Consider the following 14,229-nt stretch of genomic DNA (forward strand, 5'->3'; position numbering starts at 1 on the left):
TAGAGACGGGGTTTCACCATGTTGACCAGGATGGTCTCGATCTCTTGACCTCGTGATCCACCCGCCTCGGCCTCCCAAAGTGCTGGGATTACAGGCTTGAGCCACCGCGCCCGGCCCCCTATCTTCCCCTTCTTAATATCATACCTATTATTATTTTATAAAGAGAGATCCTCTTATTAGCCAACCATTTGGCCTCAGCAAACAAGATGTTTATCTTCACTATTTCAGAGCAAGCTTTAGGAATGCTTTCAGAGGGCAGGTCCTAGGGTGCTCACTAATAGCTCTTTAAACACTGGCGAGGAAATGCTATTAAATAATGCAAAGGCTTCGAGTCCCTATCCACTCAGAAACCAAAGAGACTGTACCAAAATCTTCCTTTTATCATTTTTAAATACTTGTTTAAATATTATATTTCTTAAGATAGATGATTTTTTAAAAGAAAAACTGCAACTGGATTAAACTTTCCCTCAAGAAAGCAATCTTATCAAGAATAAAAGTCCTCTGGAAACCCAGAAGATGTAAAGTTTCTAAGTAAATGAAAGTTATTGAAATGAAAGTAAATGAAAGACAGATCTCAAAATAATATTAAATCCGATCATGTCTAACTCTAACAAGTTCAACAAGCTCTTTGTTACTCTGAAATTTAGCTTTCCCATTCTGAATACGTTTTGAACAAAGATCATGATGTGAGGCAGACTCAAGAGAGAAGAAACGCCAGCATTCATTTGTCTCCTTCCTGGCCACAAGGCAGTGTCAGGTGGGCCCCTGCTAACAGACCCTCCCCATAAAAAAAATGCAGCATCTGAGCTGCTCCACCCACTGAAACAGCAGTCTCCTCAGCAGCCTACACTAGTCTCTGACTCCCCATTCTGCACCCCCTCTCCCCTCATTGCTTCTACACACGCAGTCAGAGCGCCCTTCCCAAAGCACCAATCAGTCTGTGTCCTCCCCCACTGCAAACCTTTCACGGGATCCTCAATTCAGTCCTAGGGAGAGGCATGCCATCCACAGCTAGCCCCTCCTCTCATGGCCCTGGCCTCCCCTCCTACCCCTGTGCCCTTGCCCTCCACAGACAACCTTGCTACAATGCCGGAGTCCCCCCGATCTCAGGCTCTGTCTGTCTCACAACTCCCACTCTCTTTTAGGCTCATCTCAATAACTGGTTTCTCAAGGAAGCCTTCTTGCCTTCAGCCTCTGCATTTTGGGTTAAGTGTCCTTGATGTGTTTCTAGAACATTCTTTTTTCTATTTTTTTATTTTTTTATTTTTAGAGACAAGGTCTTGTTCTGCTCCCCAGGCTGGAGTGCAGTGGCATGATCACAGCTCACTGCAACCTCCAACTCCTGGGCTCAAGCAATCCTCCCAGCTCAGCCTCCCCAGTAACTGGGACCACAGGTGTGCACCACAATACCTGGCATTTTTTTTTTTTTTTTTGTAGAGATAGGGTCTCCTTATGTTGCTCAAGCTGGTCTTGAACTCCTGGGCTCAAGTGATCCTCCTGCCTCAGCCTCCCAAAGAGCTGGGATTACAAACATGAGCCACCGTGCCCAGCCAGCTCTTACTCTCAAAGGTAGACAGTGTTTTTCTCACTTCCTTGGTATGTTATCCTATTCCAAGTGGGAAAAAGATTCGGTATCCAAATGGACATTTTCCTCCTCCAATAACGTAACTGTCAACTCTTAATACATGAATAAGTTTACAAATACTACTGTATATTGGTTTAATATATTTTATATTTGACTCAAAACAACAAAACTTTACTCCTAACCAATTAGAAAAAGATTTGCTTTTTAAAGCATCCTAAAGAAGTAAATTAGGCCAGGCATGGTGACTCACACCTGTAATACCAGCACTCTGAGAGGCCAAGGCAGGAGGATCACTTAAGACTACGACTTCAAGACAGCTGGACAACAGAGCAAGAGACTATGTCTCCACAAAGGCTCAGGTGATCCTCCCACCTCAGCCTCCCAAGTAAGTGGGACTACACGCACACAACCCCTTGCTTAGCTAATATTTATATTTTTTTGTAGAGACAGGGTCTCGCCATGTTGCCCAGGTTGGTCTGGAACTCCTGGGCCCAAGCAATCCACCTACCTCAGCCTCCCACAGTGCTAGATTTACAGGCGTTAGCCACCATGCCCAGCCTACAAAAATTTTTCTAAATCAGCTGGGCATGGTGGCTCACACCTGTAGTCCCAGCTCCCCAGGAGGTAGAGGCAGGAAGATTGCTTGAGCCCTGGAGTGCATGACTGCAGTGCACCATGATTATGCCACTGCTCTCTAGTCTGGGCAACAGACCACGCTCTCATCTCTTAAGAAAAGAAAGAAGTAAATTATTACATCTTCACATGAACTTCACAAAAATGTGCACCTGTTGTAGCAAAATATAACCCACAAAATTTCAAAAATATTTTTCTTTTTTTTTTTTTTTGTGAGACAGAGTCTCCTTCTCTTGCCCAGGCTGGAGTGCAGTGGCACGATCTCAGCTCACTGCACCCTCCGCCTCCCAGGCTCAAGCGATTCTCCTGCCTCAGCCTCCTGAGTAGCTAGGATTACAGGCACACACCACCGCAACCAGCTAATCTTTGTATTTTTAGTAGAGATGGAGTTTCACCATGTTGGTCACACAGGTCTCAAACTCCTGACCTCATGATCCACCCGCCTCAGCCTCTCAAAGCGCTGGGATGACAGGTCTGAGCCTAGCCAGAAAAGTATTTTTCTAGTAGCATCTTCTAAATTAAATAAATAACTTGTTTTTAAAAATATAAACATTATGATAAACAATTTGTTTTGAAAACATAGGACTTTTACAAAAAGAAGTCATATAAATACTCATAGTTTTTCATGTTAAAGTCATGATTCAATAAAACCATACAAATATCCTAAATTGTATAAAAACAGAATACGCCAGGTGTGGTGGTTCATGCCTATAATCTTGGTGACTCATGAGGCTGGCATGAGAGAATTCCTTGCGGACAGGAGTCCAAGAGCAGCCTGAGCAATACAGGAAGACCCTGTCTCTATAATAATTCTAAATATTAGCCAGGCCTGCAGTCCTAGCTACCCAGGAGGCTAAGGCAGGAGGATCCCTTGAGCCCAAGAGTTCAGGGCTGCAATGAGCTATGGTGGTACTATTGCAGAGCCTGGGTGATGAACGAGACTCTATTTCAAAAAAAAAAAAAGAAAGAAAGAAAGAAACTGGAATTAAGAATTGCTAGAAAAATTCATAAGAATCTGATAATCTTCTAGTCCATAATGCTCTAAAAGCAATAAATTATAGGCAGAAACCTGACAGTCTCAGCTGATAAAAGGAGATGCATCCTTTCTGGAAGTTGCACAAAAGCACCTCTTACGTAGCGTCAAACACTGTAACAGAGGCACTCAAATTGTACTTCCTTTCTGCACTTTAATTAAAATTTAATCAAAGATATAGGCTATATTATTTTAGTGGCTCTTAATCAGATTAAAGAATAAAATGCTTAATATGTTAGTGATTTTGGTACTACTTATATAGCTTACAGAAGACAAGAGCTTGGTATTCTAGTCCAAAAAACAATTTATCTGAAAAGAAATTTCTATATTCACATCCAAAGAAAAGCTAAAGCTGCTCAACAACAACAGTGTGCAATTAAAATCCCAGGGAACCCGGGAAAGAGAATTTCTTTTGCAGGGTCAGGGATGGTATGACAATTTAAGAAGTCTCTGTATACTTAAATAATGGCGACAGCCCATAATTTTGCACCACAATATTTTGGGGTGGGGAGTCTTTTGACTATGTGCATGATGTAAATGCAGTAAGTATACTAAAAGGTGCCCACGTGGTAGGGCTACAGTGCCAAAGCAGACAACCCTAAGATGCATGAGTGGCTGGACACAGCAGCTCATGCCGGAATTTCGGCACTTTGGGAGGCTGAGGCAGGCAGATCATTTGAACCTAGTTCGAGATAAAACTGCCCAACGTAGCAAAACCCTGTCTCACTAAAAATACAAACATTAGGCTGGCACAGTGGCTCACACCTGCAATCCCAGCACTTTGGGAGGCCGAGGTGGGCACATCACCTGAGGTTGAGAGTTCAAGACCAGGCTGGCCAGCACGGTGAAACCCCATCTCTACTAAAAATACAAAATTAACCAGGCTTGGTGGCACATTCCTGTAATCCCAGGTACTCGGGAGGCTGAGGCAGGAATATTGCTTGAATTCAGGAGGCAGAGGTTGCAGTGAGGTGAGAGCACACCACTGCACTCCAGCCTGGGGGACATGAATGAGACTCTGTCTCAAAAAAAAAAAAAAATTAGCTGAGTGGGGTGGCGCACACCTGTAATCCCAGGTACTCGGGACGCTGGAGGCACAAGAATGGCCTGAGCCTAGGAAGTAGAGGTTGTATTGAACCCAGATCATGCCACTGTACTCCAGCCTGGGTAAATAAGACACTGTCTTAAAAAAAAAAAAAAAAAAAGATACAAGAGAGCTCTAAACATAAAGTTAAAAAAAAAAAAGGCAGATTTGCTACTCAGTTTCAGCTGCTTTATGGGCCATCAGCTGATAACTGCATCTTACCTAATGAAAAAGTAAAAACAAATTGTTAGTGTTAATTTCTTCCATCTGAACTTTTTCATGTTAAAGTCTGAATATTAAAACATCACTCTATAAAGAAAGAGCAAGAGACCAGACATGGTGGCTCACACCTGTAATCCCAGCAGATCACACAGCACACCTATAATCCCAGGCAAATTGCCTGAGCTCAGGAATTCAAGACCAGCCTGGGCAATGTATAAAATTCTGTCTCTACAAAAACATATAAAAAAATTTAACCACGTGTGATGCTGCATGCCTATAATCCCAGCTACTCAGGAGGCTGAGGTGAGAGGATCACTTGAGCCCAGGGGGCCGAGGTTGCAGTGAGCCGAGATCATGCCACCGCACTCCCGCCTGGGCAACAGAGCCAAACCCCATCGCAAAAAAAAAAAAAAAAGAAAACAAAATAGAGAGAACTGAAAAGTTTTAATTAAAAGCCAAGACGTGTCAACGTTTTATTTTGCATATGAGCATTATCTGCAACCATGTCAATGTAAAGCAAAATGAAAAAACTATCTCCCTGGGACCTAAAACACTTTGACACTATCTGCCTATCAAGGAAGACTGAGCTCTGTGAAATGAATCTGTGGCACTTAAGCAAGAAGTTCTTTTGACAATTTTTCTGAAAGGCTCCAAAACTGATTTACTTTAGTGTTCCAAGTATGAGGAAGGTAACAGAATTAGTAGAGACAACATGCCTTTTATTTAAAGTCTGAAGAACCTGGGTTTGAATCCTGCTGCTTCATCACCAGCTGGGTGATGCTGGTCTCATTATTTAACCCCTGAGAATGCTTCCGCTCAGCAAACTGGGCCTGTCACCATCTGCCTCAGGTGGCATCAATGCAATGTAAATGACACAGGTAGGAGGGTGGCTAACTGCTGTCTGACATACAGTCACACTCATTTCCTCGCTTCTCCCCTTTTGAACTTGGATTACTCGGGTAGTCAGGTTGAAGCCTCTGATGATAGACTGTCTTATTAGTCCTCATAGCCACTCAACATAGTGACCTACACTTAGAAGCATCAAAAAAGAACTGCCTCCGGTCAGACGCAGTGACTCAGGCCTGTTATCCTAGCACTTTGGGAGGCCAAGGCAGGTGGATTGTCCGAGCACAGGAATTCGAGGCCAGGCCGCATAACAAGGCAAAACCCCATCTCTACTTAAAAAAATATAAAAATTAGCCAGGCATGCTGGTACACACCTGTAGTCCCAGCTACTCGGGAGGCTGAGGCAGGAGAACTGCTTGGACCTGGGAGCCAGAGGTTGCAGTGAGCTGAGAACATGCCACTGCACTCCAGCCTGGGCAACAGAGTGAGACTCCATCTCAAAAAAAAAGAAAAAACTGCTTCCTCGATAGTAACTAGCAATGTTCATAAGGGTTTTTGGGTTTGCTTTTTTATTGTCTTTTAAAAAGAGCTATTCCAGAACTATCCAAAGTCTCTCCCCCAGTTCTCTGGCACCTCTCTCCTCAGATGCCCTTCCTGATCTGCCCTTCTGGGTCCATGGGAAAGACAGTCTACTCAGCTGTGACTCCATCCTGCTGCCAGGACGGAAAAGGATAAGGGCAAATCTGGCCACATCATTCCCTTCAGATTTCTTTAGTAGCAGCCCCACCCCTAGCACTTTTAGGATAAATGGCAGCTGCACCTAAAACCCCAAACTCCATGGAATAATATACAAAACCCCAGCCAGGAGCAGTGGCTCACGGCTATAATCCCAACACTTTGGGAAGCTGAAGCAGGTGGATCACCCAAGGTCAGGCATTCAAGACCAGCCTGGCCAACATGGCAAGACCCCATCTAAAACACAAAATTACAAAATTAGTGGGGTGTGGTGGCAATGCCTGTAATCTCAGCTACTCAGGAGGCAAGGCTGGAGAATCACTTGAACCAGGGTGGTGGAGGTTGCAGTGAGCTGAGATTGCACCACTGCATTCCAGCCTGGGCAACAAGAACGAAACTCCATCTCAGACAAAAAAAAAAAAACAGGATCTGGGCTGTCCTCAGTCTCCGGGTCACGGCGAGCACCCAGGGGTCAGCCCGGGGCCTTCCTCCTGCCTCCATCTGCATTCTCCCTCGCTCAGCTCATCCACATTCAGGGTTTTACACATGGGCTACCTACTGCCAACACTCAAGTGTCTCTCTAGTCACCTCCTGAGCTCCAGACTCACATCCACTTGCCCCTTTAATCTCTCCATTTGAATGCCCAACAGGCATCTCAAAAACACTCCCCGCAAGGCCCTGCCAGTTCTCCCCTTTGTAAGAAACAGCCCACCATGTACCCTGTTGTTCGAGTCACACTGTCAGACAGACTTCTCCTTTCTGACCATCATCTTTTCCCCATATCTGTCTCTAAAGTCCCCAACACCTAGCACAGCACACGGCAAGCTTCCCTGTAAACGTGTGCTGAGTCACCTCTAGAGGGCACCTGCTAACGAGGGAGGTCTCTCCTGGCACAGTTCACTTAGGAAAGGTGCTTGCTTCTCATGCAGGATGCGGAGAGGACAGCCCAGGACAAGGACTCAAAACTCTTGTGGTCTGAACTCTGGCCTGCGGTCCAGGAGAGTACCTGGGTTGTGGACTCAGAGACACAGCTGCCAGGAGAGCAGAAGAGGAAGGAGCCCAGGCCAGGCTGTCCCCATTGATCCTGGGAGCCAGTGGCGGCAGGAAAGGCCCACAGCCCAGGATAAACCAGCCACCACGGGATCCTTGCCCTGCATTTTCCAAGCTGCACAGCTACGACTTCCTGTACTTATTACATTCATGTCTCTTCTGTTTCGCCACCCTAGAATGTGATGAAATCTTCCAGAAAGCCCAGCCTGTCTCAACTGAGACAAAGCAAATGAAGAATAAAATGTTTGTACTTGGACCAGAGCACTGAGAAAGAAACAAGGCCCCTGGGCATTGCAGTGGTGGCAGCAGGTCACAGAGCAGGAGCCTTTCCCTGCAGGGGATGAAACCACAGGGGACTAGGCCAGCCAGAGTGTCCTGCAGGGCTGCCCTTGGTGTTGGAGGTTCTCAATCGGTAATGTAAATGAATGATGTGCCACCAGTGACAGATGTTAGCTTCAACAAATGCAGACACAGGCTGGGCACGGTGGCTCATGCCTATAATCCCAGCACTTTGGGACCAAAGCAGGCAGATCACTTGAGGTCAGGAGTTAGAGACCAGCCTAGCCAAAATGCTGAAACACTAAAAATACAAAAATTAGCCAGGCATGGTGGTGCGTGCCTATAATCCCAGCTCCTCAAGAGGCTGAGGCAGGAGAATCGCTCCATCCCAGGAAGCAGAGGTTATAGTAAGCCGGGATCACACCACTGCACTCCAGCCTGGGCGACAGAATGAGACTCTGTCTCAAAAAAGAAAGAAAAAAAGAAAGGAGGGGAGGGGAGGGGAGGGGAGGGGAGGGGAGAGGAGAAACACAGGCCGCCGCAGCGGCTCATGCCTGTAATCCCAGCACTTTGGGAGGCCGAGGTGGGGGGATCAGCTGAGGTCAGGAGTTTGAGACGAGCCTGGCCAAAATGGCAAAACCTCATCTCTACTAAAAACATAAAAATTAGCTGGCATCTTGGCAGACGCCCGTAATCCCAGCTACTTGTGAGGCTGAGGCAAGAGAATGGCTAAACCCAGGAGGCAGAGGTTGCAGTGAGCCGAGATCATGCCACTGCACTCCAGCCTAGGCGACAGAGCAAGACTCCATCTAAAAATAAAATAAAATGAAAATGCAGACACAGCTATGTCTTACCTACATGAGGTTAAATGGAAAGTCTGGGGCAGGTAAGAGCCCATACAATAGCTATGGGTGAACTGCCTCTCTGCCTCTGACTGCTCACTGGCAGAAGCAAAAAGGAAACAGTGGTCACTTATTCAGGTCCTTGTGTCTACATGATCCAAGTGAACTAGAAGGTCATATTTCCCTGATACTTAAACAAATTGCCCTTGCCCTCATAAGGAGGGGAGAAGATTGGTATGGGTTTTATTTTATTTTATTTATTTATTTACTTATTTTTGAGACAAAGTTTCGCTCTTGTCGCCCAGGCTAGAGTGCAATGGCATGATCTTGGCTCACTGCAACTTCTGCCTCTGGATTCAACCAATTCTCCTGCCTCAGCCTGTAGAGTGGGTGAGACTAGAGGTACACGCCACCATGCCCGGCTAATTTTTGTATCTTTAGTAGAGACGGGGTTTCACCATGTTGGCCAGGCTGGTCTTGAACTCCTGACCTCAGGTGATCCACTCGCCTTGGCCTTCCAAATGCTGGGATTACAGGTGTGAGCCACTGCACCTGCCCTGGTGTGGGTTTTAGAATGGCCTATGTGTCCTTTATTGTGGAAAGTCGCTGAGGTGAAGGAAACAGGGAAATGGCATGCTCAATGCAGAAGCAAAAGAAAAGACAGGCAGCCTCACCCTCCCGCAGCTCCCCTGGTGGCCAGCACACTCCAGCCAGCGCTCCTTGCCTTCATGCACGGCCCACAGCCACAGCTGGGAATGACATGCCGCTCAAAAGTGCAGGATCAAGCATGGCGCTGCAGCCTTGGACCTCCACAGTTAAGAGATCCCATGAAAATCCCTCTACAGCTGCCTAAATCAATTAGCAATTCACTTCCTCAAAACAAACAAAGGAATACTGGTTCATATGTCACTAAATGCTACAGATGGAACGAGATCCCCCAGAGCAAGTATTTTAGCAAACACCAAACGCCAATGGGTTACATGCTAAATAAAGCTAAAATTAAAAAACATATTCAAAAAAATGAAAAGACTATCCGGTTCACACATGGATTTAGGCAGCAGCGCTTGTTTTTTAAAGCAGTGGAGGCTATGAGAAGGTAGCACACAGGGAAATCCGGCTATTTGTAATGCAATGTTCACAGCCTACCTTTTCAGACCCAACAACACACTCACAGGGCAGTATGACAGAAAAAAGAAAAAGAAAAAGAAAAGAAAGAGGAACAAGCAAAAATTAGAAACATATAAGAACAGAAATAATTTTGATAGCTACAACACTACATGGACAAGAACTGACCATGGGTTTTCATAAGAGGCATGTGTGAGCTTTTAAGTAAAATGCACCTGCACATCGTGTCCGGGGAAGTCAGGACCTGAAGTTCAAATCATCTGTCAGGGGCCTCTCAGTATGGTCAATGTGTCAAACCAAACCTTACATCTGGACATTTCCTATTGACTTACAAAATACTATCTCATTTCAGGTCGGACACTTTCTCGCTCCTCCCAAGAGTTGCAGGGGAGAGCATGGCTCTGTTCCTGCACCAAATCATTGCTTCAAAAATTCGACAACCGGCCGGGCACAGTGGCACATGCCTGTAATCCAGCACTCTGGGAGGTCGAGGCAGACGAATCACTTGAGGCCAGGAGTTTGAGACCAGCCTGGCCAACATGGTGAAACCACGTTTCTACTAAAAATACAAAAAGTAGCCAGGTATGGTGGTGCGCACCTGTAGTCCCAGCTACTCAGGAGGCTGAGGCAGGAGAATTGCTTGAATCCAGGAGGTGGAGGTTGCAATGAGCCGAGATGGCATCACTGTACTCCAGCCTGGGCAACAGAGCAAGATACCATCTCAAAAAAAATAAATAAATAAGAGAACCATGGAGAAACAAAGGCAACAACAGGTTACCCATTACGAGAGAAGGATGTATGTGATTTGAGTTCACTGGTGTCATTATCTCACTGAAGTTCAAATACTAACTGATGTCTAATTGCGGTTGTCCCACTAGCGTGAGCAAGCAGCTTTAATTGCCACTGTATTTTCAGTGCCTGGAGCCATGCCTGGCACATGAAGCCCCTCAACCAACACTTGTCAATCATTATCCACTATGTGTGAGGCACTGCGTTCCAGCACACTCTTATTCCTGCAGAGTGGGGAGCCCAGATTTCAAGACAAAAAAGACCTGGCATTCAAAGGTGGCTCTGCAACCTTACAGCCGAGAAGTGGGTGACAGAAAAATGTCACTGGTGCCCATGAGGCAAAGGAGGAAGGCAAAAATCAAGGGGTCAGAGCGGGGTTGTGGACCCATGCTGCCTATGAGCTTTCACCCTTCACCCCTTCTCTGTAAAGCAGGGGCAGGCCACTCCTTACTGACCTCGAAGGTGGCCGCCAAGCGGTGCACACCATACAGCACCACCTTATCAGGGATGACTCCGCAGGTGCCTGCTGGCCGGACAGCAGTGTGAGCTCTTCAAAAGGCACAGGAGACGCAGCAGAAGGCCACGAGATGAGGTGGAAAGGCCCTGGGCCTCAGAGACAGACCTGGTGCTTACATCAGCTCTGCTGCTCGCTGGCTGCCCAGGCCTCTAAACCTTGCTGCCTCGGGCCCATATCAGCCACCACAGCAACCCCGTTTGGATGGATCGCAAGGCCACCTGAGGACTCAATACAGAGCGGGTCTAGGGCACAGCGACCCCGCTGAGATCACAGGGCCATGTGAGGAGTCAATACAGAGCAGCTCTACAACATGCCTTTCCCTTTCCTTAAGCCACATATGCACATTTGGATGAAGAAATGAAAATCCTTTCCTTCCAGAGCCTACAAAGCACCACAGGCAGGTGTGACTGAGGTTACTCTATGCTTCCAACACTGAGGCCTGGACTCAGTCTGTCTGTCAATTCTGTGATCATTTCTCCTCAGACTGACTGACAACCAGAAAGAAAGATACCACCTGACCTTAGATAAATTTAAGAAACATGCTGAGCATCTGCAGCAGGCACTATGGCACCATGCACATTACATCACGGACTCCTCACCTATGGCTCATCAGCCAATCCTACACAGGAGGAAGGAGAGCCCTGCCCAAGCCAGGAGGCTGGTGAGTGACACCTCACTCTCCCTGGCAAATGAGGACGCCCTCTTGGCAAACAGTTGCTGCCTAAGCTTGCATCTCATCCAGCACTGCCGAAAAGCCACTGTGGCCAGGACAGGGCAGTGAGCAGAGAGTGGAAGTACGTGGCAAAGAAGACCTCATCAGTGATTCGGATTTGAAATAAAGTTTTTGACTTCATAACAGGCAAGATGGGAAACTGACCTTTTCCTACTCTATCCAACACTCCCTGTGCACAGAGAGAACTGGCATTCTTTCCATTTGTGTAACGGAGCTGTTTAGGAGCTCCCTGGTGGTATTTCTGGTGTCCTGATGCCCATGCTTGGCTGCTCTATAAGTGAGGAATTCGACGCTGTGGCCATTAGAAAAGAAAATGTAGCCACACACACAGGGTGCCAGGCCTGGGAATCAGGAGACGTGGGCTCCACTCTAGCTCAGCTAGGATCTGGGCCTTGCCTCTCCAGATTCACCCTCTCATCTATGAACCAAAGGGATGAGACTGACTAAGTGTTCCAACTGTGCTCTCTAGCACAGTATTGTCCAACAGAAATAAAACGCAAGCCACGTAAGTAAATTTCAGTTTCTAGTTGCCACATTTTTAAAGGCAAAAATCAATCGCTTCTCGGCCTTTTGGCTAAGATCAAGTGTAAAAGTAAAAATCAAATAGTCAATACTGATTTTTAAAATATAGTTTATTTAACCTATGATATGTAAAATACTATCATTTCAACATGTAGTCTATATAAAACCAAGAAAGTTGGCCAGACACGGTGGCTCACACCTGTAATTCCAACACTTTGGGAGGCTAAGACAGGTGGATCACTTGAAGCCAGGAGTTCAAGACCAGCCTGGCCAACACAGCAAGACCCTGTCTGTACTAACGATACAAAACTTAGCCGGGTGTGGTGCTGCACACCTGTAGTCCCAGCTACTCAGGAGGCCGAGGCATGAGAATCACTTGAACCCTAAAGGCAGAGGTTGCAGTGAGCTGAGATCACACCACTGCACTCCAGCCTGAGCAACAGAGACTCTGTCTCAAAAAAAAAAAAAAAAATTAACAAGAAAGTTTACTTTTTCAGAAGTAAGTCTCAAAATCTGGCATGGCTTTTACTCAGAGCCCATCTCAACTCAAACTAACCTGGTGTCTAGTACCCAAAAGCCACAACTGGCTGTAGCTGCTGTATAGGACAGAGCTCCAGGAGTCCCAAGAGGGGACCCCCAGTAAAAAAGGGGAGTGTACAAGACAACTCCAAAAGACTCCCCCAAACCAAAGCCTGTCTCTGTCTTTAAAAGTCACTGGTTTTTGTTTGGTTGGTTTTTTAGCAGCACTCAAACAGATCCTGACACAAAGTCATTAGTTCTAGAAACCAATGGACACCACCTTTCCACTTGTTGATGCAACAAAACTCTGCCATGTGCTTTCCCCTTCTGATGTAGGGAAGCCAAGGGGCCTGGGTCTCTAGGTAAACTTACCTGCTGTCTGTGTCCAGTCCTACAAAGTCCTTTTTCTCAAACGGGACACAGAGAAGGGGGATCTTATCCCCAGACTTGTCTGTGGCTCTGTCCAGACGCTTGGACTCCAGCACAATGAACAGGGACTCAATGAAGTCCTCGATTCTCTTCTCCACTGTCTGGCAGTCTTCGTAGTTGGGGTAGAAGGCCACATCGGTGCGTGCCTGCTCGGCGATCTCCCCCTGCAGCCCGAAGACAAAGAGCCGGGAGTCGTACAGCGTGGAGCCATAGATCTCCTTCTGCACATGGAACTTCTCGAAGGTCTGCGGCCAATCCTTGGCTGAGAAGCAGTCTGTGATGGTGATGAGGCCCACAACTTTGCGGTGGGTCTGGAAGTCACCCCACTCGTTGTTCTCGGGTGGGTAGTGGTGCCGGTAGCGGATGTACAGGACTCGCTGGGAGTCCCGCACGCTGATCTGACTCACAGAGCAAATCCTCTTATAGATCCTGAAGAAGTTCTCCTCAGAGACAATGCCCACAGGCTGGACCACCACGAGCAGCGTCTGGTGGTCCTCAGCACACTGCATGTAGTCAGGGACGCTCATTTTGAAGTCCCTGTTCAGAGAGAAGAAATGAGGCTTTGAGACGCAGAGTCCCAAGTGCTGAGAGCCCACTCTGGGAGGCAGTGACTCCGACATTCACTACCTGGAGGCCGGGTAAGCCCCAAGGAAAGCCATGCCGTCAACAGTTCTTAGGGCTCTACACGTGACTGTCACGGCTCTGATGATAATGCTGTAACTGTTGACCTCAGTCCCTTAGCCTCAGCTTGGAGCTTCTGCAGAAATGGGGCTGCTTCTTGTCTTCCTATTCCCACCATCTAACCAGGAGTAGTAATAGTCAGTGCTCAAAAATGTCTGTTGAGTGAATGAATAAACACATGTGTAATTGCTCCCCTATCCCCTGAACAGGATATAATGAAAAAAAAAAAACCACCATGCAATCAGATCTGGATTTGAATTCCAAGCTCCCTGAAACTCCTCAGCTACAAAATAACGGTGATAGGAGACCCTGCTTGGCCAGGCGCGGTGGTTCACAACTGTAATCCTAGTACTTTGGAAGACCGAGGCAGGCAGATCACTTGAGGTCAGGAGTTCAAGACCAGCCTCGTCAACATGGTGAAACTCCACCTGTACTAAAAATACAAAACTTATCCAGGTATAGTGGCATGTGCCTGTAATTGCAGCTACCAGGGAGGCTGAGGTAGGAGAATCGCTGGAACCCAGGAGGCGGAAGCTGCAGTGAGCCGAGATCACGCCACTGCACTCCAGCCTGGGTGACAGAGTGAGACTCTGTCTCAAAAAAAA

The 14,229-nt window shown here is 46.9% G+C and overlaps 1 protein-coding gene and 1 pseudogene across 4 annotated transcripts in view; one reads left to right on the forward strand and one right to left on the reverse strand.

Annotated features, from left to right (window-relative positions):
- TRAPPC9 (trafficking protein particle complex 9) overlaps nt 1-14,229 on the reverse strand; it is a 715,201-nt gene that overhangs the window by 687,632 nt on the left and 13,340 nt on the right. For 3 of the 4 annotated variants that reach the window (XM_017501725.2, XM_017501724.2, XM_037728923.1), the window contains exon 2: nt 12,887-13,480. In XM_017501725.2, coding sequence (XP_017357214.1) covers nt 12,887-13,470 — 584 coding nt within the window. In that variant the 5' untranslated portion in view covers nt 13,471-13,480. Of the gene's footprint in view, nt 1-9,455; nt 9,511-12,886; nt 13,481-14,229 lie in introns of those variants that run through there. The other variant, XM_037728922.1, reaches the window with a different exon arrangement.
- LOC119467402 lies at nt 12,028-12,118 on the forward strand (annotated as a pseudogene).

The sequence above is a fragment of the Cebus imitator genome, unplaced genomic scaffold (assembly GCF_001604975.1).
Source record: "Cebus imitator isolate Cc_AM_T3 unplaced genomic scaffold, Cebus_imitator-1.0 Scaffold284, whole genome shotgun sequence".
Lineage (NCBI taxonomy): Eukaryota > Metazoa > Chordata > Mammalia > Primates > Cebidae > Cebus > Cebus imitator.